Source organism: Mixophyes fleayi, chromosome 11 (assembly GCF_038048845.1).
Source record: "Mixophyes fleayi isolate aMixFle1 chromosome 11, aMixFle1.hap1, whole genome shotgun sequence".
Lineage (NCBI taxonomy): Eukaryota > Metazoa > Chordata > Amphibia > Anura > Limnodynastidae > Mixophyes > Mixophyes fleayi.
The window spans coordinates 81,437,288-81,465,280 of NC_134412.1; the positions used below are offsets into that span (position 1 = coordinate 81,437,288).

The 27,993-nt window shown below is 42.8% G+C and overlaps 1 protein-coding gene across 1 annotated transcript; it reads left to right on the forward strand.

Annotated features, from left to right (window-relative positions):
• Positions 1-256: 256 nt before the first annotated feature.
• Positions 257-27,980, forward strand: DHRS3 (dehydrogenase/reductase 3). The gene is made up of 6 exons (XM_075189944.1): positions 257-1,228; positions 22,915-23,058; positions 23,995-24,114; positions 25,264-25,502; positions 26,061-26,186; positions 27,070-27,980. Exons 1-6 carry the CDS (start codon positions 1,034-1,036, stop codon positions 27,152-27,154), a joined length of 909 nt encoding a protein of 302 aa, XP_075046045.1. The 5' UTR covers positions 257-1,033; the 3' UTR covers positions 27,155-27,980.
• The last annotated feature ends 13 nt before the right edge of the window (positions 27,981-27,993 follow it).

A 27,993-nucleotide genomic window follows, 5' to 3' on the forward strand; every position in this document is an offset into this window, starting at 1 on the left:
GGAGCATTACTGATGTCATCTGACTGCACAAGGCAATGCCATTTCCCAGCAATGTTATTGACGCACCACCTTGGCACCCACTCCAGCACAGAAGTGCCAATCCAGCAGACCTGTCAATCATCACTCCCCAGAGTTTATACCTAGAAGAGAATGTGGGTTATTTAGGGAGATTAAATAAAATCTGAAGTTGAGAGCAAGAGAGGTGTTATTTTGTTTCTTTCTCTCCCAGTTCCAGCCCATTTCTTTTTTTTTTTTCCTGTCTTGCTTGCTTTGGCTGCTGTCCCTAAATGCTGAACACCTCACATAATACAGGTCTGAGTCCCAGCGCTCCGGTAACAGCTGCTAACTAAACGTGGCTCATAGCAAGTCCTTTCATGCAGACAGCCCTGAGGGAGGGTGGGAGCCAGAGTGAGGCAGGGAGGAAGGAGTGTGCATGTATGTGTATGTGTCTGTGTGTATGTGTGTGTGTGTGTCTCCTGTGTTGTGCTGGGGGAGGTGACCAAGTAAATGCAACAGCCGCTTCTTGCAAACAGTAGTGAGACATCCCTTACACTTTATCCGTCAATCAGGCTTAATGGGGTATAAAAACTCCCCTGCTCCGGCACTGTGAAAGGAAAGGGAGAGGAGCAGCAGTCAATCTATAGAAGCCACTCAGGGGGGGGTGTAAAGAAGTAACCCTGGAGTTGTAGATCAGGAGCAGCACATATTGGGGCATATCACATAAGCACATTAAAAGGAACTTCTGTGCAGTAGAGCCCATGTATCTGATGTAGGCAATATCCTGAGTCTAATAATAGCCATGAGCAGTTGGCTACAGGCTGGCTCTGCTCTCTAAGTGCACCAGTTGACCGATCTGCAGATATTTTGGGGACTCCCAGGGTCCTGTCACCCAGACATCGCGGTGGATGTGGCAGAGTGTTGAGGACACCTAAGGAGGAGGGAGGGGTGGGGGGCTGCTGTGCCCAGGAGCGGATGGTGAAGTTTGGAGGGGTCTTCTTGCAACGGATAAGAGGGATCCTGTGTGGGGGTCAGCATGGACTGGAGGTGTCTGGGCAGGCTCTTACTGCTCCCCATGCACATGATTTTCTGTGTGCTGAAAGCAACAATCTGCTTGATATTGCCCACCCGGCTGAGGGACCTGAGAGGGGACACTGTGCTCATCACCGGAGGGGGCAAGGGCATCGGGAGGCACCTGGCCAGAGAGTTTGCCAAGCAAGGGGCTAAAAAGGTAAGAGCTGCCTATCTATTCTATGTGTTATACGTCTCATACCACCATGCACCACTCCAGATCCCATGTGTGCCCACATACCCAGACTGGCATCATCCTTAGTGCCAACCCTAGAAGTGCTATTTTGCTGTACTATGCTATCTAGTTGCTTACAGTATATTCTGGAAATTAGGGATAGCTGGAAAGTTTTGCTTTAATCCTATGCCTGACAGCTAGGGACATAACTAATTACCCAGCACGTAGCCTTTCTGGCAGCTAGTGGGTTAATCCTATCCCATGCTTGTTGTGTGTGTGCATTCTGGGACACTTGAAAACAAGTCAGACTGAAATCTCTTGCACCACCTTTTGCTTCTCTTAAGTAGCGTCAGGGCTTAAAACTGGAGAGGTGACTGAAGTGTTGGGTCATCTGGTATTGCCCCAAATTGTGCAACGTCTGCAGGGACACTTGTCAGAGAGACTAGCTGCACCCTGTGTTACATTGCATGGCAGAGGGTGAGTCCCCTCTACTGTTCTGCTTGTTCTGTCACTGGGAATGGTTTGTTTGCACGATGTGGTGAGAGGACAGAATGCAAGGTCCATATTCAGGACATGGTTTGATCTCTAGTTCCCGGTGTTTAAGATTCATAGCCCAAGATATCTCTGTGTACACAGCAATAAAACCACCCGCTTGTTGCAGTCAGGTGGTTCAACCTCATGATCCTCTCTAGAAATAGAGCTGGGCGGATCATCACATCTTGGCAGAGAGAGGGACCCAGTATTTAAAAAGACAGAACCGTTCCAAACAGTTCATAGCAAATTCCTTTATCCAGCCATTCATTCATTCATTCTGGTTTCTTTGTGTAAATTATCTCATTTGATACAATATGGGACAGTTATAAATAAGCAATATAGCTGTGATATTCCATTACATGGTGCATGATTTGAGGGGTTTTTAATTCAAATTCCAGTTCTCATTTGTGTGTATACTTGTAGGTTAATTGGCTGCTAACAAATTGACCCTACTCTGTGTATGTGTGTGTGTTAGGAAATTTAGACTCTAAGCTCCAATGGGGCAGGGATGATGTAAGCGAGTTCTCTGTACAGTGCTGCGGAATCAGAGGTGCTATATAAATAAATGGTGATGATGTGGATGTGTGAGATAGATATATCTATATAATCAGCAGCAGCTATTTATATAGTGCCACTAATTCTGTAGCGCTGTACAAATAACGCGCTCACATCAGTCCCTGCCCCATTGGAGCTTACAGTCTAAATGTATATAATATTCAAAATTATAGTTGGGTCTGGTGGAACCGAGACTGCAAAAAATGTATCAAAAATTAAGTTGCAAAAGTCACACAAAAAATAATGTGTGTGTCTTTATAATGTCCCCTACAAATTGCATAGTGGAATGAATTGCTGTAATGAGCATTAGTCCTGTGAACTCAACCTAGTTTTCCATTAAATACAATACATACATTCTGAACAATATTTACAGTGTATTTTGCAACTCCTTAGCTTGTGTTGCAAAACAGACAGCAAAGGATTTCACATCTGAATGAAAAACAAGTTACATCAACTGCAAAAAAAAACAGACTTCTTGCAGAGTGTTGATGTTTATATGAAGATTTAGGGGAACTGTATATTACATATTGCGGTAGGTGCATTATCTATAGTAGTCTAGCCATCCCAATATGAGGTTACTCCATCTGGTTGTCATCCTTCCTGAACTGAATAAACAGTGCTTCAAGTGGTCAGTGCTCTGTGTTTATATCAAGTCTGGTTTATGAGTTTCAGAAGCTACTGATGAATAAATTCTTTGAGTATGGCCTCTAACGGAGCTATCCAAAGGCTGTTTTTTTTTGGTGTCTTGGCATCCGCTCAACTGTACTCCATCCAATTCGGATCCTTCTAATTGTCTGACGTAATGTGATCGTCTATGTAAGGGCAGAATTTTGCCCTAAATATGGCAACCCCCCTAGAGTAGAGGTAGCTAACCCATGTCTCTCCCATTGCTGTGTAACTACCACTCCAATCATGTAGCAGGTCATTTGGGGACTTGTAGTAACACAAAAGCTATATAAAGTCACATAGTATCTACTTGTGCAAGCCAGGATTCAGCATTCTGATTTTACACCACAAAGGAAAAATATTTTCATTTTTCTTAAACATATACAATATTTTGAGTTTATTTTTCATATGTCTGGTCTTGTTGAATGGACAGAGTTGTCTAGGTTTAAACTCAGGCACAGTCTAACCTACGTATATGCCTGGGACTATTCGAAGCTTAGTTACCTGGATGGTAATATTAGTGCTTCTATATGCTACTGCTTCTATGGTGTTGGGCAACACAGAGTCAAGTAGTATATTTGGCTGTAGAAGTGCCTCTTCAAAATATTTACTTTACAGTCTGGTCCAGGTTTTAATGTGGTTTACAGCAAACACTTTCTCCTATAGCTAAGAGATTTGGGACTGATTTGGGTCAAATTCTGTATAGGATATTGGGGGGGGGGGGGGGGCTGCGTAATGCTTACAGTGTTAAGGCTTAAGCTGGGTACACGTTACAGGGTTTTTTGTCCAATAATCGGCTCAACCAGCCGTTATACGACCGCTCATTCAAAAGTCGGGTCAGTGTGTGCAGTGACACGATGGTCGAAAGTCTGCCCAAATGGACGATTGACGCCTCATTTGGTTGGTCGTGCCGTTAAATATTTTCGTTCCAATCTCGTTTCTGTTGTGTAGTTTGTATAAACTTCTGACCGATCCACGACGAAATTGCAATCATTGCTCACGACAACATGGCTGTAAAAAGTCGCTAACTGGACAGCTGCTCTTCCCTTTAGCGTCTAAAACAAGGCTAGTGTGTATGCAGCCCATGGACTGAGCGATCGGAACATCGATCGCATGTAAAATCGATCGGCATACAAAGTTGGTGGAAAATTCTGTAGTGTGTACCCAGCTTTAGGCGGAGCTAATCCATGTAGAATATAGACTTCATAGATACCTTGTGTAAATGGACATCTACATCACATTCGAATGAGTGTTAGTATATGACACCATAGCAGCAATTGGATTGATCACATTTATTGTTTGGCTAATAGCTTGCTAGTGTAGGGAATGTTTCCTTAAAAGTTGGCTCTATGTGTTACCCAGTTTAAATCCTAGTAGCCAATTAATGCAATGTACAAAATAAAATGAAACACCTGGCTGTTATAGGTTTGCATACAAATTTTGTTATGTAAACTTCAATATTTGTTATGTAAAGTTGAATGAAGCTGCACATCTCTCAAGGGGGTGGATTGATCAAACTTTCTAAAAACAAAAAGAAAAAGTGGAGGTCTTGTCTATAGCAACCAATCGGATACTAGCTATCATCTAGAATGTACTAGATAAATGATAGGTAGAATCTGATTGGTTACAAAGGGCAACACCTCCAATTTTTTGAAGGTTTGATTGATATATCTAACCCAATACCTGAGTTGCTCTGTTCCAAAACCATAGCTTGGTAAATACTAGCTAGTGTTGTTCTCTGTTTTTATGATTTGGACACTAGGGGCAATGTTCCATTCAAGTCAATGAATATTACAATTTTTCTTGGCCAAGCAAGAAGTATGAAACGGTAGAGAGAGAATGTTCTGCATGCAAGTTGCATTGTTTTACGGAAACTATAGTTCTAAATAAAATTTCCCTTTTAAATGTTGGAGAGTAATCTTTATGTAGCAGATTAACTGGGGGATGTTCTATGTAAAATCATGGATTTTATTTCACAAGTAGACAAATGCTAACCCAGGAACTTCACTGGTATAAAGGGACATTGTTCCAGTGAACCGCATGTGGAGGCAATTACTCGAAACTCATTTTTACTTGTGATCTTGTGAATCCATTGAGGTATTCCCCCTCGCTAATGAATTGTGGAACAAGCTTTAAAATAGTCTTTAGGAAAAGCAGGTCACATCCCCCCCCTTGTGCTGAGTGTCATTTGTAACTGCAGTCCTATGAAGGTTGGGGAATGGGACGTGTGAAATCTATCCTGTCAAACTCGTAAATGTACTTTTCACAGTGAATAGTGAACAGTCTGTCTTCACAGCTACAAATGTTGTTTTAAACCGGTGAACACATGGATTTAACTTGTAACACATCTAGGGGTAAATGTATCAAGCTGCAAGTTTCTGGCAGGTTTGAAAAGTGGAGATGTTGCCTACAGCAACCAATCAGATTCTAGGGCCTGATTCATTAAGGATCTTAACTTGAGAAACTTCTTATTTCAGTCTCCTGGACAAAACCATGTTACAATGCAAGGGGTGCAAGTTAGTATTTTGTTTTGCACATAAGTTAAATACTGACTGTTTTTTCATGTAGCACACGAATATCAACTTTAAATGTCTGTGTACAAATAAGCTATCAAGTATTTGTGTGCTACATGAAATAACAGTCAGTATTTAACTTATGTGCAAAACAAAATACTAATCTGCACCCCTTGCATTGTAACATGGTTTTGTCCAGGAGACAGAAATAAGAAGTTTCTCAAGTTAAGATCCTTAATGAATAGCAGTAAGAAACTAACATACTGAGTAGCACGGTTGCACAGTGGTTAGCATTACTGCCTAATAGCGCTGGAGTTTGCTCTCCCTGTATTTTCATGGGTGTCCTCTTTAATTTTTAATTGCTAATGTTATTCTGTTACAGTACTTCAGGAGGTTCAGTTCTGGGTATCTTCTGATACGTTTACTGGAATATATTTAATTCCCCCCTGTAATATATTTTTATGGAGCAGATGAACAAATTCTGTAATTGTGTGTGTGTGTGTGTGTGTGTGTGTGTGTGTGTGTGTGTGTGTGTGTATGCGTGTGCGTGTGTGTGCGTGTGTGTGCTTACCACCAACCTCTACTGCTTAGGCCTTGGAGGATCTGATTGTCACCATGATCACCAAATGATTGGATCTGATCACAGATCTGGCGATAGGACCAAGACATGTAAAGTTGGGATACATGGGACCATACTGTCTCTTGGCCAGAGCGGCAAGATCTGTTTTGAATTTGGCCACGAATATGGGTGGCCATGTTGTTTAGGTCAATGCTCAGGCTAAACACGATCCAGTCAGTGCAGTTGATTATCAATATGTTTGTCTGGTCAGATTTAAAATATACATTTTACCTACAGTGGGGTTTACTTTCTGTGTGGAGGGAAGTAGGTTCAGAGGAAATACGAGGAAAAGTTACTTCACAGAAAGGGTAGTGGATAAGTGGAATAGCCTCCCATCAGAGGTGGTAGAGGATAATACAGTAGAGCAATTTAAACATGCTTGGGATTAACATAAAGATATCCTTACAAAGAAGGAAGGATCAAATAGGGTTTGAGGTGACCACAGGTTAAAAATGGGCAGACTAGATGGGCCAAGCGGTTCTTATCTGCTGTCAAATTCTATGTTACTTTACTTTCTACTGTACAGAAATATTTGGGTATCTAGACATGAGCAAATCGCTCCCCCTTCAAAGCAGCCGCAGCATCGTAGACACCACAGTTTCCTGATGTCTGCAATTTGTTTAGCCTTTTAAGAACTGCTTGATGGGGCGATCACCAGTAAATAGTATTTGACAAATGAATGCTACGTTTTACACTAACTACCCTTCATTTCCAACCAGCCCCATTTTTTATTTTTTTTTTTGTTTTCCCCCTGTGGCCATCAATAATGGTTACTGACAAAATGTTCCAGGGATGTATCCCCGGGGTCCCTGAAGTTGTTTAACATTTTCTCAGCTTCCTATATTGTCCTGGTACTCCTATTACAGTTGTTGGAGACATTACAGATAATTGTTCTCAATTTAAAATAACGAGGATGAAAATGAATCCCTTCTGTCCATTTTCACGACCGTTTTTTAAAGCCGTTTGCGTAAAAAAATGTTAAATACTCTGTAGGTTTCAAGATGTTCACCTTAAAGGCTATCCAGCATTGCACAATTCATCCTAGCCGAGATAGAAGCGTAGAATAATTTATGCATCCCATTGATTTTTCTTCACAGTACATTGAGTTTGAATTATCAAGTGCTGAAGAGACTATTTGTCTATAAAAATACCATTACGGATATTAGTCACGCAATGGCTTTCTAGATGCCAATGGAGGCAAATTGAACAAGATTGAACTCTACAGGGTAGCAATTTCTCACGTCAAGATGGATTTGTGACCTTGGGTTTTGGTGTTTTGAATCTATTATGTAATTTGCTGTATCCAGTTTTATTTTTTCGTTCCTCTCTTCCGCGTTGAGCTCTCTGATTTATGGTTTGGTCTTCTATAGGGAGTATAAATAAATTCTTGCCTGTCAAAGATCTTCCCACTGGGGGGCTTATTTCTAGAAGGCAATGGGGTCAGCAGTATTTTGTTTTATGTCTACTCTTTCTCTTTCTTTTTAACATGGCATTTTTTACATTACTGATACTGAAAAGAATTTTCTCTCCATTGAGGCCTTTTCATTTTTAGACCCAAATCTTTCACTTGCTAATTTCATTCTTAGTCCTGAAGGGAACACAAACTTCTCACACAAGAAAATCAGTGGGGGGTGATGTGCATTCAGAAAGGTAAAGAAAGGCGGCATCTCTGCTGCATCGGTCAGTGAGCATTCAAGGGCAGAATAGAGGCAAACTCCATTGTTTAGATTTTATGGGACATATACAGTTGTCCAATACATACTTTTAAGAGTCAGTAAAGAGGAGTGGAGTGTCCACAAATAATAAACTTTGTTTAGAAGTTTCCAAAGTGTTAGTGGCTTAAGCTGGGTACACACTACAGAATTTTCCAACTTTTTATGCCGAGCGATTTTACATGCGATCGATGGTCCGATCGCTCGGTCCATGGACTGCGTACACACTAGCCTTGTTTTAGACGATAAAGGGAAGAGCAGACGTCCCGTTAGCGGCTTTTTACTAGGGATGTGCACCGGCCACTTTTGGTGTCTCGTGTTTTGGATTCGGATTTGCTTGAGGTTTTGGGTTCGGATTTGTTTCGCAAAACACCTGACGAAAGGTTTTGGTTCGGATTTAAGGTTTTGGATTCGGATTTATTTTGAAAAAAACATAAAAAGTGCTAAAAACCAGTTTTGTGGGTTTTTTTTTCACTCCTACGCTATTATTAACCTCAATAACATTCAATAACAATCATTTCCAGTAATTTCCAGTCTATTCTGAACACCTCACAATATTGTTTTTAGGCCAAAAGGTTGCACCGAGGTAGCTTGAGCACATAATGCCAAAAAAAGAGGTACAAGATGGAATTGTTCTGGGCCCTCCCTCCCACCCCTCGCGAGATTCGATGCGAGACTTGGACGACAGAGCCTCGTTTTCAATTTTTTGCCCGCCGGAAATATCCGACCAGTGCTCGGATCCCGTTCGAATCCGCACTGTTCGGGTGGGCTTGGATTAGCGGAATCCGAGCCCGCTCATCTCTACTTTTTACAGCCATGTTGTCGTGAGCAATAACTGTAATTTCGTACTCACTGTTGTGGATCCGTCGGAAGTTTATACACACTACACAGCGGAAACAAGATTGGAACGAAAATATTGAACAGTACGACCAACCAAATGAGGCTACAATCGTCCATTTGGGCAGACTTTCGACCATCGTGTCACTGCACACACTGACCCGACGTTTGAACGAGCGGTCGGTCGTATGTCGGCTGATTGAGCCGATTATTGGACGAAAACCGTGTAGTGTTTACCCAGCTTTAGATATTTGGTGGCCGCTTGTGCTGACTAGTCTGCAAACTGCAGGATCATTGTAAACTTTATTTTTTCTCTAAATACTTATTATCAAGGAATAAATGGCCAATTTGTGTCCAGAGTCGTTTCACAGGACTTCAAAAGGCTTATAGGGGTTTTGTCCGGTCTGTGTGATTGCAGTCTTATCTGGTTTGAATGTTGACTGACTGTCTAATAGTTGAGGCCTTGAACTTTTGCAGCCTTTGATCTTGTGTGAACTCTGTACATAACCCAGCTCTCTGTCTCCTAGAGGCAGATTTGAAATCTGTTAAAGGGGGATTTTTAGTTGAAATATGCATTTGACTAAAATCCATCCCTGACCAATAAGTACTTTTTGGGGGGTTATTGCTGTGCCACCCCCCCCCCCCCCCCTCCACTATTAACTTTATCTAGCAGATCTCCAGCGCTTGCATATAGGTGGGACCTCTACTGGTCACCTTCCATCCTTCTCTGATACAGAGAGAGCCGAAGTGGGGGTCCAACAGGAGTTCACCGCCAAGTATTATTGGAATGAACGGAGTTTCAAACATTTAAAACGGGTTTGGATAGCTACGCCATTTGGGAAGAGTGGTGCGTAAATTAAGTTACTGACCAGACAGTGAGTAACATGTCCATATTCTAGTAGGATGTATCTGTAATGCTTTCATTTCTCTTATTCTGGTGCAATGACACAATGAGGTACTTTCTGAAAACCATTCCACTGTTAGCTGTGTAGAGAAGTATTTGTTCCCATAACAACTAATCAAATGCTTGCTGTCATTTTCTGACGTGTACTGGAAAAAGTTTGCTTAAACCTAATTTCACCTAAAGTGCGTGTTACCAAAAATTTGACGGCATTGGTGTAACCGGAGTCTCCCATTTCTACTCTGTGGTTTTGAGGGCCTTGCTCTCTCCGCTATCTAATTTTGTGGTTTCCCACTTGCCCCTCACTAACCCAATCACACTAGTGGACAGGTCTCTGGCTCTCGCAGAATCGGCTCGCTCATCTCCTGCTGTCACCATTTCTATGATCCGATTGGCTATGCCAGGGTTTCCCAAACCCAGTCCTCAGGGCTCCCTAACAGTGCAGGTTTTCCATATCTTTTTGCTTGAGCACAGGTGTATTCATTACTGACTGACACATTGTAACAGATCCACAGGTGGTCCTAATTATGTCACATGTGATCCAGAAAACCTGCACTGTTGGGGAGCCCTGAGGACTGGGTTTGGGAAACCCTGGGCTATGCCGATAACATTCCAATGATCTGATTGGCTAAAAAATATTACATATGGAAGAGCAGAAAAAGTATTAGAAATACCTCTGTAATTTAAAAACTGTCCACTTGCCACCATCTCTTTAATTGGTGTTGATGCTTGCAGTTTAATTATCTAGCCTCATTGAGATTCCTACAAAACACATTATCATCATCATTTATTTATATAGCGCCACAAATTCTGCAGCGCTGTACAGAGAACACATTCACATCAGTCCCTGCCCCATTGGAGCTTACAGTCTAAATTCCCTGACACACACACAGACAGACTAACAGACAGAAACACAGACTAGGCTCAATTTTGATACCAGTATGTTTTTGGATTGTGGGAGGAAACCGGAGCACCCGGAGGAAACCCACGCAAACACGGGGAGAACATACAAACTCCACACAAATTATTGCATCTATAATCTCACACCTTTATTCACACATCACATCTCCAAATTATGAAGCCTCACCCCCTTTCTGCCACCGATTAAGACTCTCCTGCCAAAGGGACAATAGAGAGGGGCTTTTGCCTTAAAATAAAAAAACAGCCATCATGGCTACTAGGTTGTGTTCATTTTATCATTGTATCTGCTACAAATTACTGACCTTAGTGAAGTGCCTTTCATTTAATTTCTATTGATTGCTTGTATATAATTTGCCTTTTTGACTTATAGTAGATCTTAAAATAATAAGTAGCGTGGGTTAGGTTTGTGGGCCCATCGACATGGATAGCTGTTGAAAGCTTGTTAGCTGCAGGCCACAATTTGTACAGTTCATGATTTGTGTAATAGACTTTTATACAACGATTCCAGAAATGATTATGTTATTTCTCTGGAGTCAGAGGGGAGAAAAAAAACCCCTGAAGAGGCAATTTGGATTTCCCCAAAGAAAGATGAAAAGAGCCGCTCAGATCTGAATTTGATTATTAGACGTCTCTGGCTTATTAATCACAGATTACAATTTTTTTTATTTTTACGATAAAGTGTTTTATGTGGCCGTTAAGAAGGCACAATTCCATATGTATTGTATAAATGTGCGGTTTTCAAAGGTAGCTGTCTCCATCCTTAATATTGGAAGAAGAAACACATTTTTAATCTCCTGTGCTGCTGTGGCTTTTTGGTTGCCTAAGGGACGACCAAATAAGATTTAAAACAATAATAATTATGGAACATTTATCCTAGGACTTATAATGCCTTCTTGCCACCTGTTTTGCATTGTTACTTGTACGTGCTATTCCGGGATTGTTCCATTGTCACCTATATAGGTGATTTTTTTAAAAGTTGGCATTGGGCATTTTAATTCCATCCACCTGCATTATAATAATTGTAAGCTTCATCGTCACCATTTATTTAAATAGCGCCACTACTTCCGCAGCGCTGTACAGAGAACTCGCTCACATCAGTCCCTGCCCCATTGGGACTTGCAGTCTAAATTCCCTAATATACACACACACACACACACACATACACATACACATACACACACATACACACTAGGGTCAATTTAAAAGCAGCCAATTAACCTACTAGTATGTTTTTGGAGTGTGGAAGGAAACCAGAGCACCCGGAGGAAACCCACGCAAACACAGGAAGAACATACAAACCCCACACAGATAAGGCCATGGTCGGGAATTGAACTCATGACCCCACTGCTGAGGCAGAAGTGCTAACCACTAGGCCACTGTGCTGCCCACGCTTGCGAGCAGGGCCCTCTTACCTCTTTGTCTGTATGTATTACCCAGTATTGTTGTATTACTGTTTGTTTACAATTGTAAAGCGCTACGGAATCTGCTGGCGCTATATAAATAAATGTTAATTCAATGTATAATATGAAAGATTATTGTCACTTTAGTCCTTTGTTATATCTACCAAGAGTAAAAATTTAGACTACGGTAATAACAAAAATTCCTTTTATTGCTAACCCGATAGCCTTTTGTATTGCTTGTCCCTAGGTGACTGTTACCAAGTTAATTTTTAGACTGCATGTTCATTAACCCACAAAATCTCTGCTCCCACAGTGTGTAGCTGACAGACTTATCAAATGTAGTTAATGTCCCTGTGTCTTATTTATATCGCTTCCTCCATCATCCAGCAGCCACTTCTGAGAAACTAAATGTGTCATTTCACTGCAGTTTTTATGGCTTCCAAAAAACATATCCTGTGTAAAGTGCCCTATGTGTGAGACACGAGGAAGGATGAGGGGGGAAGAAACTAAGGGGCATCAAAGGATTGCAGGATCTCTATTGGCTTTTTCTTTTTTTTTGTAAGGCTATTGTAGTTTGGTCAGTGACACTTTAGCCCCTGCGTGAGTCTGCCTGTAGCAGGGGAGAGAGAGTTGGCACCTTCTCAATTACAGCCCGGGGTTCATCGGCAGGTCAGCCAGCTCTTTGGTGACATCACTACACTTGTTTACCAGATTTGGGGCTCTAGCACCGAGCAACGAGCATCCTCTGCAGTCCTGGACAACAGGTAGAAACGCCTCTACCAGGCCACGGCGCCGTATCTCCTGCAGCAAACGGCTGGCACCGGTCCGAACCAACTTTATAATTCGCATGTTTTACCAATGGCTTTCATTCATACTGCGTTTAGATACTGGGATCCTTTCCAGTCATATCTTATTGTAAAGTGAAATTGCAGTTTATGTTCAGTATTACAGTAAAAGCCTCTTTTAAACGGAAGGTATTCACATGCCTACGATAAAATAATGTTGTTAAGGACTCTTGTCGCTTTAGTAATAGGCAAAGCATCAGCCGAAGTGAATAAAAACAATTGGACCCCCATCCAAACTACCCTAAAATATTCCCTTTTATCATCATCATCACCATTTATTTATATAGCGCCACTGATTCCGCAGCGCCGTACATACCAGTATTTTTTGGGAATGTGGGAGGAAACCGGAGCACCCGGAGGAAACTCACGCAAACTCAGGGAGAACATACAAACGTCACACAGATAAGGCGGGAATTGAACTCATGACCCCAGCGCTGTGAGGCAAAAGTGCTAACCACTGAGCCACTGTGCTTTTGTCACTGTACGTGTAGCCTGTACCCACAACAAACATTGTGTCCAAGGCATGGTCAAAACATGTCAGGATGTTTTGACACACACCATGAAATGCACGCAAAAATGTGTATTTTAAGGAGCTATAATCCAATATACACACAGCTATTAATTCATGGAGACTATTATTACATATGAGTGTGTGTGTGTGTGTGTGAGACTTGCATCAGAGAGTATTATAATGACCAGTATACAACACAGCATTCTTGTGACCAATAAAATAACAGCATCTTATTTACTATTCTACAATATCCATCTTTGGGTGCTTGGAATGTTAAACCTGATGGTGATGCAGGTTGTCTCTTCACTATTTCGCTCCCCAAAGTTTTCCCCTGTCAACCAGGGGAAGCCATAAAACGTCATGATCAATGCCTAAATTCTGGGGGGAAAAAAAACAGAAAAGAGTTCCGAAGTTCAAGCAATGGTTTACTACTAATTTATTTTTTAAAATTGACCATGGTAAGTCTTATAAAGCAAACTCAGACAATCCTCTCTACTAAGGAACATGCAAGTAATTGGGATGGGATTACCCGTCTGCCAGCTTGTTAAAGGGGAGGGGTATTTTCCAATCTTTATAGCTTTCTTCCCCAGTTGCCTCAAGATTTTTACAGGATAACTTTTTGCGACCCTTGATGCTGAAGGGAGACTGCACTCTCGTTGACCCTTAGCCTGTGCTAATAGGATTGCAAATGTTGACTTCTACTTGACCTTTTTTTTCTTGCAAAACCTACCCACGCCCTCCCTTGTTTTAATAATTCCACAAAAGAATGGGAATGTGATGCTTACAGTGGTGCATATTCAGGGCTGGACTGGTCCTTTTCACCTTCCAATACTTTTATTTGGTTAACAATGAGACAAGGGACTCCTTTGCTGGAAGACTAATTGCAAAGTTCTGGCAGATTAAGGATTATTAACATTTAAATGTTAAATTTCTGCATGCACCCTCCTATTTCATTGTGAAAAGATGACCGGGCATAACTGGTTTTACAATAGTGCGGTTCACTGAGGTTATATAAATAAAAGATTCTGCATTTGTGATGGCTACATTTTATTTATTTATTTTTTAACTTGGCTTAAAAAATATATGCATACAATTTGTTCATTCCTTATAAGGAACAATTGCATTCCATTTATCTCTTCAGAGCGTCAAAATAAACCTGGTACACACAGATACAATATTGGTATATCATACCAACAAACATTTAGGGGTATATATACTAAACTGCGGGTTTGAAAAAGTGGAGATGTTGCCGATAGCAACCAATCAGATTCTAGTTGTTATTTATTTAGTACATTCAACAAAATGACAGCTAGAATCTGGTTGCTATAGGCAACATCTCCACTTTTTTAAACCCACAGTTAAGTAAATATACCCCCTTAGTTTTGTCCTGTCAGAACAAGTGCGTATGTGTACGGCCTAAAGGGGCCGTTATCACGCCGCGATGGAAGAGTGTCACGCTACCCAGGGATGTTCGTTAAGCCTTAGAAGAGCTAGTGTGTCTGCAACCTCCCTGCACTCCAAAAATCTCTACAGTAGACCCTAAAAAGGACATTTGGAAAGTAAAAATGGACAAAAAGTCACCTTTGGAAGATTTTACACCTGTTATTATAGTGCTGTGGATGCTGTCAATATCACATATTTTTAACCAGAAGCCTTATTGGTTTATTAGTTTTACAATATCTGTAATAAGAGCGGATTCTCCTGTGGTAACACCCCCCCCCCCCCCCCCTAAAAAAAACCCAAAAAACTGCATAAGTTTTGTCAGTATAAATGTCTATCTGCAAGTGGTTATTTTCCTAGAACTCCGACTTGTGCACCTGGATTAACAGGATAAATGGAAAAAGTATCTTCTAACGGATTTCCTACATATCACCATGAAAAGGAAGCCGGGGTTGGCATTCAGACTAGACAATGTTTGGGTGTCCACCTGGTTATTTGTTTTTCAGGTGGCGTAATACATTAGTAAAAAAAAAACTTTAAGTAATTTCTGTCACAGCCAAACATGGGCATTCTCAGGATAATGCAGGGCTTCCATATATAGTGCAAAGCATTAAAGGGGAACTCCATTAAATATTTACTTGTGTAAGGGGTTCCTCCTGCCGGAACTATCAGAACCCTGAGGGTCCTGGTTCAGGAGATACACTCACCCCCTGGATCTAGCCATCTCCTGATACTTCAGCTGAGGATTGCCAACTTGGCTTGTCCAATCGGCTGCATCAACAACATGCATCTTGGAGCCGTTCAGTCTATTACCTCGAGGGAGGGAGAGGAACTACAAGAGCCGGTGTGTTCAGTTTTTCCTGAAACACCTGCCAGTTGTAGGGGATGAGGGGTGGATGCATTATGTGTTATTCCAGTAACAAAGCAACAATTCTTGGCATTCTCTTAAGACTTAACATATAATAAACAGCGATTTAATAATATAAATGTAAGTCATTTTTACATATGGGACAACTGCTGAGAATAGTCATGAATAAACTCGTTTTGCTTTAGATCATACTTGCCAACTTATGGCAAGTATGATCTGGGAGCCTGCTGGGAGAGCTGGGCGTGCAGGGGGCGGGGCTCCAAAAATCACGTAAGTTTGGCCCCGCCCCTGTGACATAATGATGCAAAACGCGTCATTTTACAGCGGGGGCTGCGCCAAATGCTGCGATTCCCGGTGATTTGCGGTGTTTTGGACCCAATTCTGCCCACTTCACTAGAAAGTGGGCAGATCCGGGAGATTGCCACACTCTCCCGGGAGTCCGTGAGACTCACGCGAAATGCGGGAGTCTCCCGGACATTTCGGGAGAGTTGGCAAGTATAAACTTTAGATAGTACATTGTCCGTTCCTGCTATCCACTCCGTTACTTTATTTAATTTTTAGGACTAGTAAGCTGTTTTAATATACCTCAATGGATAACACTAAAACATTACTTTGGCATTTTAAGGGCATGGTATAGCTGTTGTATATGACCCCTTGGTATGTTGCCCTGCACTGCGTTTAGTATGAGGAATACCCGTCTATACTTCCTAGACAAAGACAGAATAATTCTTAGTGTATTATCAGTGCAAGCCGGATATAGCGAACAATGGCTCACTATTTTGAAGTTCGCTTACACTGAAGTGCAGCACAGGTTGATATATGGCTGTCTGGGACTACAGGCCCAAATTTGTTTGTGTGGAATTTGTTTGTTCACGTTTGCCTGGGTTTCCTCCAGGTGCTCCGGTTTCTTCCCACACTCCAAGAACATACTAGTAAGTTAATTGGCTGCTATTAAATTGACCTCAGTCTCCCTCGGTCTGTGTGTCTGTCTGTGTGTGTGTTAGGGAATTTAGACTGTAAGCTCCAATGGGGCAGGGACTGATATGAGTTCTCTGTACAGCGCTTCGGAATTAGTGGCGCTATATAAATAGCTGATGATGATGACAAGGACCTGGCAGACAGACCCTTTAACTCTTTCTGGTCTCTTTTAAACACCTTTATTTATGATAACAAATATCCTGGAGCAAGAATCTACACAACAGCCAGAAAGCCACCAGTTGATACCATATTTTGTAGGAAATCAACTATGTACATTGTAATGGTTATCTTGCTAATGACTCTGCTTAATTGTATTGGGTTAAAGTGAACCTGTCACCTTCGCACAATGAAGGGGTCCATTGTGTGGTCTGAACAAATATGCAGCCTATCCATTCCTGATTTACATTCATGAGGTAGGTATTCTTAGTAAACTCCTCTAATTCCAGATGAAACAAGCCTTTCATTATTCAAAGTTATATAACATTTTCTCAAAATCTGTAACCCTATCGCACCTTAATACAGTCATTTATGCTAATTAAAGAGGGGGGTAGATTTTCAGATGGCCTCAAAGATCATGTACTGAAATCTAATTATAAGAGGGGGCTTACATTGTCCACTATATAATAAGTACTTGGACATTCCACCTGCCTTCAGGGCTACCCCCTACCCTCCTCGGGGTCAATAAGAGGTAACATCAGGGCAGGATGTCTTTCAGGACAGTCCTAACTCCACAGGGATTTGCCCTCTCTCTGGGCTGCTGCCCTGGTCAATTTTCTGTTCAGTAATTATTTGAAAGAAGAGTGCGTCTTGTTCAGTAGGGAGGTAATCAGAGAGTAGAGTCTGGATCCCGTACAGGAGAGGAAACTATCTGCCCATGAACTTTAAAAAGTGTGGAAACTTTTTTTTTTTTTTTTCCCCTGCTAAAATAGTACTTTGTTGAATCTGTTTTTCTGTGATATCTACTGTCTGGTTTGGAGTTTGTGTGCAATTTTTACATTTATGCTAAAATCCATGTTCCCTGTCAACAATAAGTAAATGCTTTTTTACTTAGATCTTTTCTGTTCTGTATATGACGGTATATTATGCTGATTTTTTTTATTTTATTTTACGAGGTCCTCCAATGTGTGATGTAAACGAAAAACCCTTTGTTCCAGTTTAATCCTGGAGCGGTACAGACAGTGAACTTTTGCCCCATATGTTAGAACACATCTGGTAGTTATAATGAAGACATGGTGACCTTCATGTTACGCACAAAGGAGACGGATATGATCAGATCGGGGGGGGGGGGGGAACGGTCTTGTGATTGTACTGATGATGAGTGCTGGGACACGTGGATTTATTTTTAAGTCATTTATTCTTTTGCAGGAGACGTGCCTTATGGAGTAAACCAAAAGTAGGGCTGCTACAATTTTGCTGATTTAATAATTCTTAGTGATATGAATGATTATGCTGTGAAATTTAAGACGTGGAAAATATACCTGTCATACGGATGGGGGACGTGGTGGGAGGGGATGTGTTGCGGCACATTGCGTAATTTTGGCCCTGCCCCACACGCCGAAAGCGATATTTTGTTGAAATGGCATCATTGAGGCTCCCATCCTACCCACTTCACTAGGAAATGATCAGGATGCGGGAGAATCGCCTGCTCTCCGGGAGACCTACCTGGAGTTCGGGAGTCTTACGGACATTCCTAGACACATACTAGGAATTATTAGTCTAGAAAAATATTTACAACCTATACATAATAGGTGAATCTTGTAATTCAGGTGTGCTAGCCTTCTTGGTGGTCCTAAAAGCGTTTTACTGTGAAGAGCTCTGAGAAATGACTTCATGTAAGTTGGCGGAAACTCTTCTGGGCACTTAAGATGAAGGAAACGGCATAATACAAGCTGAGCGGAGATTAGGGGCCTTAGTCAACCTATGGTTCTGGTGTAGTTAAAGGTATTGGGGCCCCAAAGGGTCCTTTGTTAATAACAATGATCACATGCGCAAGCAGTAGAAAAACCCCACCTATCTCATCCAATCCAATCCATTATTGCTTTACATTCCCGACTTACAAACTGTCCAACAACTGCTAAACAGGCCATGTCGGTGCTTCGTGAGAGGGGCAGTGGAGGGGGACACAGCGTGAGAGGGGCAGTGGAGGGGGGGACACAGCGTGAGAGGGGCAGTGGAGGGGGGACACAGCGTGAGAGGGGCAGTGGAGGGGGGGACACAGCGTGAGAGGGGCAGTGGAGGGGGGACACAGCGTGAGAGGGGCAGTGGAGGGGGGACACAGCGTGAGAGGGGCAGTGGAGGGGGGGACACAGCGTGAGAGGGGCAGTGGAGGGGGGACACAGCGTGAGAGGGGCAGTGGAGGGGGACACAGCGTGAGAGGGGCAGTGGAGGGGGGGGACACAGCGTGAGAGGGGCAGTGGAGGGGGACACAGCGTGAGAGGGGCAGTGGAGGGGGGGACACAGCGTGAGAGGGGCAGTGGAGGGGGGACACAGCGTGAGAGGGGCAGTGGAGGGGGGGACACAGCGTGAGAGGGGCAGTGGAGGGGGGACACAGCGTGAGAGGGGCAGTGGAGGGGGGGACACAGCGTGAGAGGGGCAGTGGAGGGGGGGACACAGCGTGAGAGGGGCAGTGGAGGGGGGACACAGCGTGAGAGGGGCAGTGGAGGGGGGACACAGCGTGAGAGGGGCAGTGGAGGGGGGACACAGCGTGAGAGGGGCAGTGGAGGGGGGGACACAGCGTGAGAGGGGCAGTGGAGGGGGGACACAGCGTGAGAGGGGCAGTGGAGGGGGACACAGCGTGAGAGGGGCAGTGGAGGGGGGACACAGCGTGAGAGGGGCAGTGGAGGGGGACACAGCGTGAGAGGGGCATTGGAGGGGGGGACACAGCGTGAGAGGGGCAGTGGAGGGGGGACACAGCATGAGAGGGGCAGTGGAGTGGGACACAGCGTGAGAGGGGCAGTGGAGGGGGACACAGCGTGAGAGGGGCAGTGGAGGGGGACACAGCGTGAGAGGGGCAGACACAGCGTGAGAGGGGCAGTGGAGGGGGGACACAGCGTGAGAGGGGCAGTGGAGGGGCAGACACAGCGTGAGAGGGGCAGTGGAGGGGGGACACAGCGTGAGAGGGGCAGTGGAGGGGGGGACACAGCGTGAGAGGGGCAGTGGAGGGGGGGACACAGCGTGAGAGGGGCAGTGGAGGGGGGGACACAGCGTGAGAGGGGCAGTGGAGGGGGGACACAGCGTGAGAGGGGCAGTGGAGGGGGGGACACAGCGTGAGAGGGGCAGTGGAGGGGGGGACACAGCGTGAGAGGGGCAGTGGAGGGGGACACAGCGTGAGAGGGGCAGTGGAGGGGGGACACAGCGTGAGAGGGGCAGTGGAGGGGGGACACAGCGTGAGAGGGGCAGTGGAGGGGGACACAGCGTGAGAGGGGCAGTGGAGGGGGACACAGCGTGAGAGGGGCAGTGGAGGGGGACACAGCGTGAGAGGGGCAGTGGAGGGGGACACAGCATGAGAGGGGCAGTGGAGGGGGACACAGCGTGAGAGGGGCAGTGGAGGGGGACACAGCGTGAGAGGGGCAGTGGAGGGGACACAGCGTGAGAGGGGCAGTGGAGGGGGACACAGCGTGAGAGGGGCAGTGGAGGGGGACACAGCGTGAGAGGGGCAGTGGAGGGGGACACAGCGTGAGAGAGGGCAGAGGAGGGGACAGCGTGAGAGAGGGCAGAGGAGGGGACAGCGTGAGAGAGGGCAGAGGAGGGGACAGCGTGAGAGAGGGCAGAGGAGGGGACATCGTGAGAGAGGGCAGAGGAGGGGGGGACATCGTGAGAGAGGGCAGAGGAGGGGGGGACATCGTGACAGAGAGGGCTGATGTGAGTGAGTTCTCTGTACAGCGCTGCGGAATTAGTGGCGCTATATAAATAAATGATGATGATGATGATGATGTGTCTGGATGCAGAGGGGGCATTTTTGCATACAACTAAATTATTTTGGAGGGGTGCCTTGAAAAAATTTGGAGACTCTAAGGGTGCCGCGAACTGCAAAAGTTTGGGAACCACTGGATTAAATTGTTCTGCCAGATCTTTCTCAGTGACTGTTTGTTACTCAGCGATGTTGTTCATGTGAAATTGTCAAAAAGTTAACGATGGGACAAATTAAATCGTCATGTTAGTGTCATCAAGTCAGAAAAGATGGACACAATATTATGATTTATTAAAACTTAGAATAGGTTTATTAATGTTGAAGTAGACATTTTGGAGAGAAACTATGTAAAAAAAAAAAAAAAATTGCTGAATAATCTTTGGCCTGTGTGTGGTGATTCAATTGGATGCTAGTTAAGCCCTGTTTTTAGTCACGATCAATACCACGGGGCTTGTAATTGAATCATTTGCGGCACATTTCATGAGGTAAAATCGCTAGCCAGGCACCTTACAGCTAATTAAATCTCCGCCATTGTGTGATCTAGGTGCAAATTTGACCTATATGGAAACTGTTTCCAGATCAGGAGCAATGGCTAATTTGCCGCAATTTTTCAATTCAAAATGTTGGCAGGTATGGAGTTTTGTGATGACACGGTGGAGAGCGAACAATTAATTTCAAACAGCATTGTGCAACTTGGTCAGCCCACGATACAATAGTTTAATGGTTCCTATGCGTCCCTGTCTTCCTAGGAGAGTCCCCTTTTTCTTTCTATAAAACTTGCTTATTTTCCCATAATTATAACTTCCGATAAGGCTCTGAGTTATTGGGATTAGTGAGGTTCAGTAATGTTACTTTATTTGGAGCTTAAATCAAAGTTAAGGGTTTGTTTTTACTTGAGCAAATTTCTCATGGGTGTCATGGTTTGTTTTCATTTAAAATTAGTGGGAGTCCTAGCCAGCGTGTGTGAGCGCAGTCACCTGATCCATTTTGGTTACTTAGGTTTGTGGCAAAAAAACAGGTTTGTGACTGGCTCTGAAACTAGTTGCGGTGTGTGTGCAATTGTGAAGCCCAAGAATTCTCATTGGTTCTCTCCTGGCCTTGGGATATTTTTTTTTCTAGTATCCTGATAGTAACAATGCATTAGCTAATATATAGCCTGTTAACAGTGAGATGGTAAAACTCCTGTGATCTTCAGGGAACTATCTAGCACTGGCAATACAATAGGGTTTAGTGGAGTCATAATGCTTTGTGTTCTAAAGAAGGGTCATCGGTAGCTTAAGGCCATACAGTATAAACTGAAGATGTGTCAGCTGAAACTGTAATGCTGTATTTCTACGGTTTCAGGTTTGTCAAGGGTTATGTTAACACACATTATATATATATATATATATATATATATATATATATATATATATATATATATATATATATATATATATATATATATATATATATATATAATATATATATATATAATAAATTTCTCTCTTCATATTTGTTTAAGATGAGATGAGCTAACTTATTGCCATGGTGGTATTTTATTTATTTGTATTTTTTGCTAATGATCTGCTACCTGCTTTGTTGTCTACATCTTACAAAATAAATAATACAGATTCTAATATTCACTTCAGACAACTTATTTTTTTATTAGAAGACACAGCTGTACCCTTATCCCAAATGCAGTAATATGGTGCTTCCATCTTAATCTTTCTGCTCAATTAGTGCGTAAGAAAAGTATTTATCATCTGGTTGGTCCCCCCCCTGAAACCATCACCCCCTTTGCCAAAAAAAGTTTGATGTGCAGAACTCTGCTGCCTGCGTTGATCAGAATAGTAGGCTCACAGAGCAGTAGCTGTCACAGAAACCATTCATCATCATCATCACTGTTTATTTATATAGCGCCACTAATTCCACAGCGCTGTACAGAGAACTCACTCATATCAGTCCCTGCCACATTAGAGCTTACAGTCTAAATTCCCTAACACTCAGACAGACATACACACACACACACACACAGACTAGGGTCAATTTGTTAGCATCCAATTAAGCTACCAGTATGTTTTTGGCGTGTGGGAGGAAACCAGAGCACCCGGAAGAAACCCACGCAAACTCGGGGAGAACATACAAACTCCACACAGATAAGCCCATGGTTGGGAATTGAACTTATAACCCCAGTGCTGTGAGGCAGAAGTGCTAACCACTAAGCCACAGTGCTGCCCAACCATTGTTTCACATTTGTCAAAATTAGCTGATTCATGCCATTCATACTGCAATGGCTGCATAGCAAGTCAACCATTCTAATGGGTACAGGAAACAAAGACCCGCACACAGTGCTGGAGATTGGGTGGCTGATAAATACTGTTTTTCACCAGATGGTCCGTCTCACACAGAGGCAGAATTTAACCGGGATACACCATTCACACAGAATCCTATTCCTTACTTGTCCTTTTTAATCTTGCAGATCATTCTATGGGGTCGGACAGAGAAGTGCCTCAAGGAAACTGCTGAAGAAATTAAGCAGTTGGGGAGTGAATGCCATTATTTTATTTGTGACGTGGGCAACAGAGAGGAAGTCTACCAGCAAGCGAAATCAGTGCGGGAAAAGGTAAGACCTCTATGAACGTGTATCTCGTCCTGCTAAGAGACCGCTGTCAAGCAGAACATGGACAAGTCAACTGTCCTGTAGTGTGTTACAGCCCTTAGCAAGGCTAGCAGGTAATGCAGAGAGTCGTAAATAACAGTCACAGGGAGTCACAGGTTACAGAATCTGCATGACAGGTGTTGAGCCTAAGGCTGGGTACACACTATGGTGTTTTCAGTTGATTATTGGGCCAATCACACTATAAACAACTGTTCGGCCTGATATTGCATTAATGTATACCAGTGTTGGCTAACCTGTGACACTCCAGGTGTTTTGAAACTACAAGTCCCAGCATATCCTTCCAGCAATAAGCTGCTATATATTGACAAAGCATGCTGGGACTTGTAGTTTCACAACACCTGGAGTGTCACAGGTTAGCCCACACTGGTGTATACGCTCCAACGATGAACGGTTATCATTCCAAAGCTCATCATGTTGTTTCATTTGATTTTTAAACCAAACTAAAAATCTCGTTCAACGATGGAACAATGTCGTTCCAATCCTGCAGTGTGTAAGCACTCAGGACCGGCAGTGTCCATAGATCTCTATGGAGTGCGCAGAGTCGGGATCTCTTCAGCTGATGGTTATGACAGATGAAGAACACAGATCTGAAGATAAATCTTGGGAAAGGTGTTTACTGTGTACACATGGATTAGAATGTTCTCTAATCGTTGTAAAATCGTTAAGGATATTTCATCGGGGGAAATTTTGTATTGTGTGTACCCAGTCAGAGCCTTCTCTATAAAATTTTGTGAGTGAAATATATATGACAGTATTGGGAGTACTTTTGTTGCCAAATCAAGTCTACCGGTAAATGTGTTGCTATGAATTATACTGAAGCCAAGTATGAGGAACTCTGTCACCATATTAAACTGTGTTTTCTTGCTCCTTCTCTTGCAGGTGGGAGATGTGACCATTTTAGTAAACAACGCTGCAGTGGTTCATGGGAAGAGCTTGATGGACAGCGACGATGACGCTCTTCTGAAGTCCCAGCACATAAACACATTAGGACAATTTTGGGCAAGTACCTCCTTGTAATGGACATAATGCTGATTCTGTGTAAAGGACCACAGAGCATAAAGTATAGGTAGTGCAGTAGTAAAGTACAGACAGCCTTACACAAACCAATAACATTCACCAACATATACAATGTGCAGGGCCTAATCAGAACTAACTGTGATGAAACTGACCATGGGGCAAGATTTTATTCCTATGCACATCAGACTTCCGGACTTCAAGCCTACAAAAAATGATCATTAACGCCACCTAAAATAAGTGGCTGTGAGGAACAATAGCTAGCTCTTGGCTATGTATTAAGGATAATAGCCAAACTATTTATTTATATAGCGCCACTAATTTCGCAGCGCTGTACAGAGAAATCATTCACATCAGTCCCTGCCCCATTGGAGCTTACAGTCTAAATTCCCTAACATACACACACAGACAGATACAGAGACTATGGTCAATTTGATTGCAGCCAATTAACCTACTAGTATGTTTTTGGAGTGTGGGAGAAAACCGGAGCACCCGGAGGAAACCCACGCAAACACGGGCAGAACATACAAACTCCACACAGATCAGGCCATGGTTGGGAATCGAACTCATGACCATATCTCTAGCTTTGTCAAAATAAGGGAACTTTTACATACATATTTGTGACTATTACAAGATGCCGTTGATACTGGAACGACTTATATTAAAAGTCCATATATGCTCTACCATAATATGATGGCTACCAGAATATGAATATATAGATTATATTATATAATATAATATATATTCATATTAGTATGTAGTTAATATTACAAATCTACATATGGGATGCCCGGTGGCACAGTGGCTAGCATCACAGCGCTGGGGTCATGAGTTCAGTCCCTACCATGGCCCTATCTGTGTGGAGTTTGTATGTTCTCCCCGTGTCTGTGTGTGTTTCCCCCGGGTGCTCCGGTTCCCTCCCACATATGTACTAACATATTGTTTTTAGTCTGTAGCTGCCGGCTGTATAATATTTAGACACTGCCCCCCCATCCATAAAGCTGAAATCCTTTTTATAATGATTGATTACTACATGTAATATACATAAAGTCAACAACAAAAGTGCTAACGCTATTCATGTCCTAGCTAGCAGACTGGCATCTGTAACTTACAGAGATCTTTGTTTTATTGCAGACCACAAAAGCTTTCCTGCCACGCATGTTGGAATTACAGAACGGGCACATTGTTTGTATAAACTCTGTCCTGGCCTTATCAGCAATCCCCGGAGCCATTGACTACTGCACTTCTAAAGCCTCCTCCTTTGCTTTTATGGAAAGCCTGACCTTGGGCCTATTGGACTGCCCAGGAGTTAATGCCACCACAGTATTACCCTTCCACACCAACACCGAGATGTTTCAAGGAATGAGAATCAGGTTTGTGCTGTTGACGTATTACACCGTCTCTGTGTTTTTTTTAGTTTTATTTTATATGTATTAAAAAATGGGTTGTATTGTTCATGCTGTGAGAAAGATCAAAGAACAGTACCCTTATAACAAGGGATCCTCCGCCCTTCGATATAACCTTATTACCTTATACAGATGCCAATTAATGTGCATTAGTGATATGGCAAAACTCTTTGCTTAATATGTGTCACTGTGCACAGAATGACATTTTAGCACTGTATACTAATATACTATTATAGAAAAAACTTTAAAAAATAAACCCTACTGGAGATTCAATTGCCGTCATTGTGGCGTGTGGACATCGCACTGTGCACATTGCAGGAATTTACGGTTGGAACCTCCGCTCAATTTTCCTCGTGCCTGAGTGGAATTTCCAGGCGTTACATCGGTGCAAGGTGTCTCCGAAACGTTTCGGAGACACCTGGTGCCGAATTGAATCTCCCCCTTCAACAGTATATTAAGATTGCAAACTTTAAATACGCTGTGAGAAAAATTAATTGTTTTTTATTACGTTCTTTTATTATGCAGGTTTCCTAACATTTTTCCCCCTCTGAAGCCCGAAACTGTGGCTAGAAGGACAGTGGAAGCGGTTCAGAAGAATCACGCTCTGTTGCTACTTCCCTGGACAATGCACATTCTTGTAATCTTGAAAAGGTAAATACATCTTTTATGTGTCTAACCAGATGATAGACTTTCCCGGGTTTAGTATACAAATGATTGGACTATAAGAGGAAGGAGGGCCTGACAACAGGTCCGCACATCAATGTGAGGAAACATTGTTGTAACTCGTAGCAACCAGTCATGTGCTTCATTTTCTAAATCACTGGAAAAATTCACAGCTAGAGTCTAGTTCAGGCCTGTCCAACCTGTGGCTCTGCTGCAGGTGTTTTGAAACTACATATCCCAGCATGCCCTGGCAGTTATTGGCCGACTACCTACTGGCAAAGCATACTGGGGCTTGTAGTTTCACAACATCTGGAGAGCCACAAGTTGGCCAGACCTCATTTAGTTGCTATTGGCAACCCCGCCACCTATTCTGGGAATAGTATTCCTAAATGTTCTCCAAATTTACCGCGTTACTTTTTACAGTAACGTGGCCAATCGAATTCCCCCCCAAACAGTTTACAAAATTGCGCCACGTTACTGTAAAAAGTAACGCGGCCTGCGCTCTATTACTGTTATTACGGTAATGATGCGCTTAAATACCGTTATTCCAGTAGGTTCAACGCCGACTTTTTGCTCACGGTAATAGTTATCGCGGCGCCACTTCAGGAGGAAATGAATTTTCCCCCATTATATTTAACTTTTTGTTTTGTTTGACATCCTGTCGTATTCCCTGTCAGTGCCTTAAAGGCCCTTTTCTCTGCATCCTGTCTGTCTTCTCCTCTGTTCTTTTGCAACCTATTGTCAGTAGTAAGACGGTAGCACTTCCTTCCCTTTTCGTATACATGAAACCACAGGTAGTTTCAGTTTCACATCCTTTCTACTCCAGACCAAACATGTTTGTTTATTTTGTGTTCTCCCCTCCTTCTTTCAGCATTCTCCCTCAATCAGCACTTGAAGAAATCCACAGGTTTTCTGGAAGTTATACGTGTATGAACACTTTCAAAGGGAGGACATAGATCCCACTGAAAAATAAAGGAGCTGTCAACAGAGTGGGAACGTCGACCCTCCCCCCAAACAATCCTGACAAGATTTGTGAAGCGGCGTCTTCGACTATATGGCAAATGCTTTTTTTTTAAGCAGAATGGACCTTCCAGGTCAAGGATACTGCAGTATGGGCTTTGTTCAGGTCCAAATATTACTGAACTGTAAAGAATCTAGAGGAAGTGACCATTATGTTTTTAATTTTTTCTTTTTTTTTTTTAAGAGTTTTATTGTTTAAATCGGCTGATAGCATAAAGATTTAAACCTCGTTTTAATAGACTTTTAACGGATTATGCTACAATTGCCTCGCGTGTAATCTATTCCCAAATCAATTCCATCTTTGGAAAATGAGCCGGTGATGTGATTTTCTGCAGCTCTTTCTTCGTCTTTCGTTACTGCGTTATTTTTCTGTGTTTTTGTGTGTGTGGTTGGTTTGTTTTTCCCGATAAGGCAAATCAGAGTGGTAACTCGCCTTAAAAACAAGTAGTTTTTTTTTTTTTTTTCTAACCTTAAGGTTGTTACTTAGGAAGAGACGTTTTTTTAAGGGCTTGAAGAGGAAAATCAGGTTTCTGTACAGTTTTGTTTGTTTCTAAGTCCTATTTAAAAATAGAGAAAATGAACCGATTGTGCTTTGATGTTTTTTGTTTTGATATAGACAGAAATCACAAACGTCAATAACTGTAATAACTGTGCCATTGTACAAATGACATTTTCACCACAGCGCAAATACCAGTCTGCTGTTTTTAGTGACATTTTTTTGTTGTTGAAATAATGAAATTAAAATATTTCAAAAATAAAAAACATGAATGGTGTA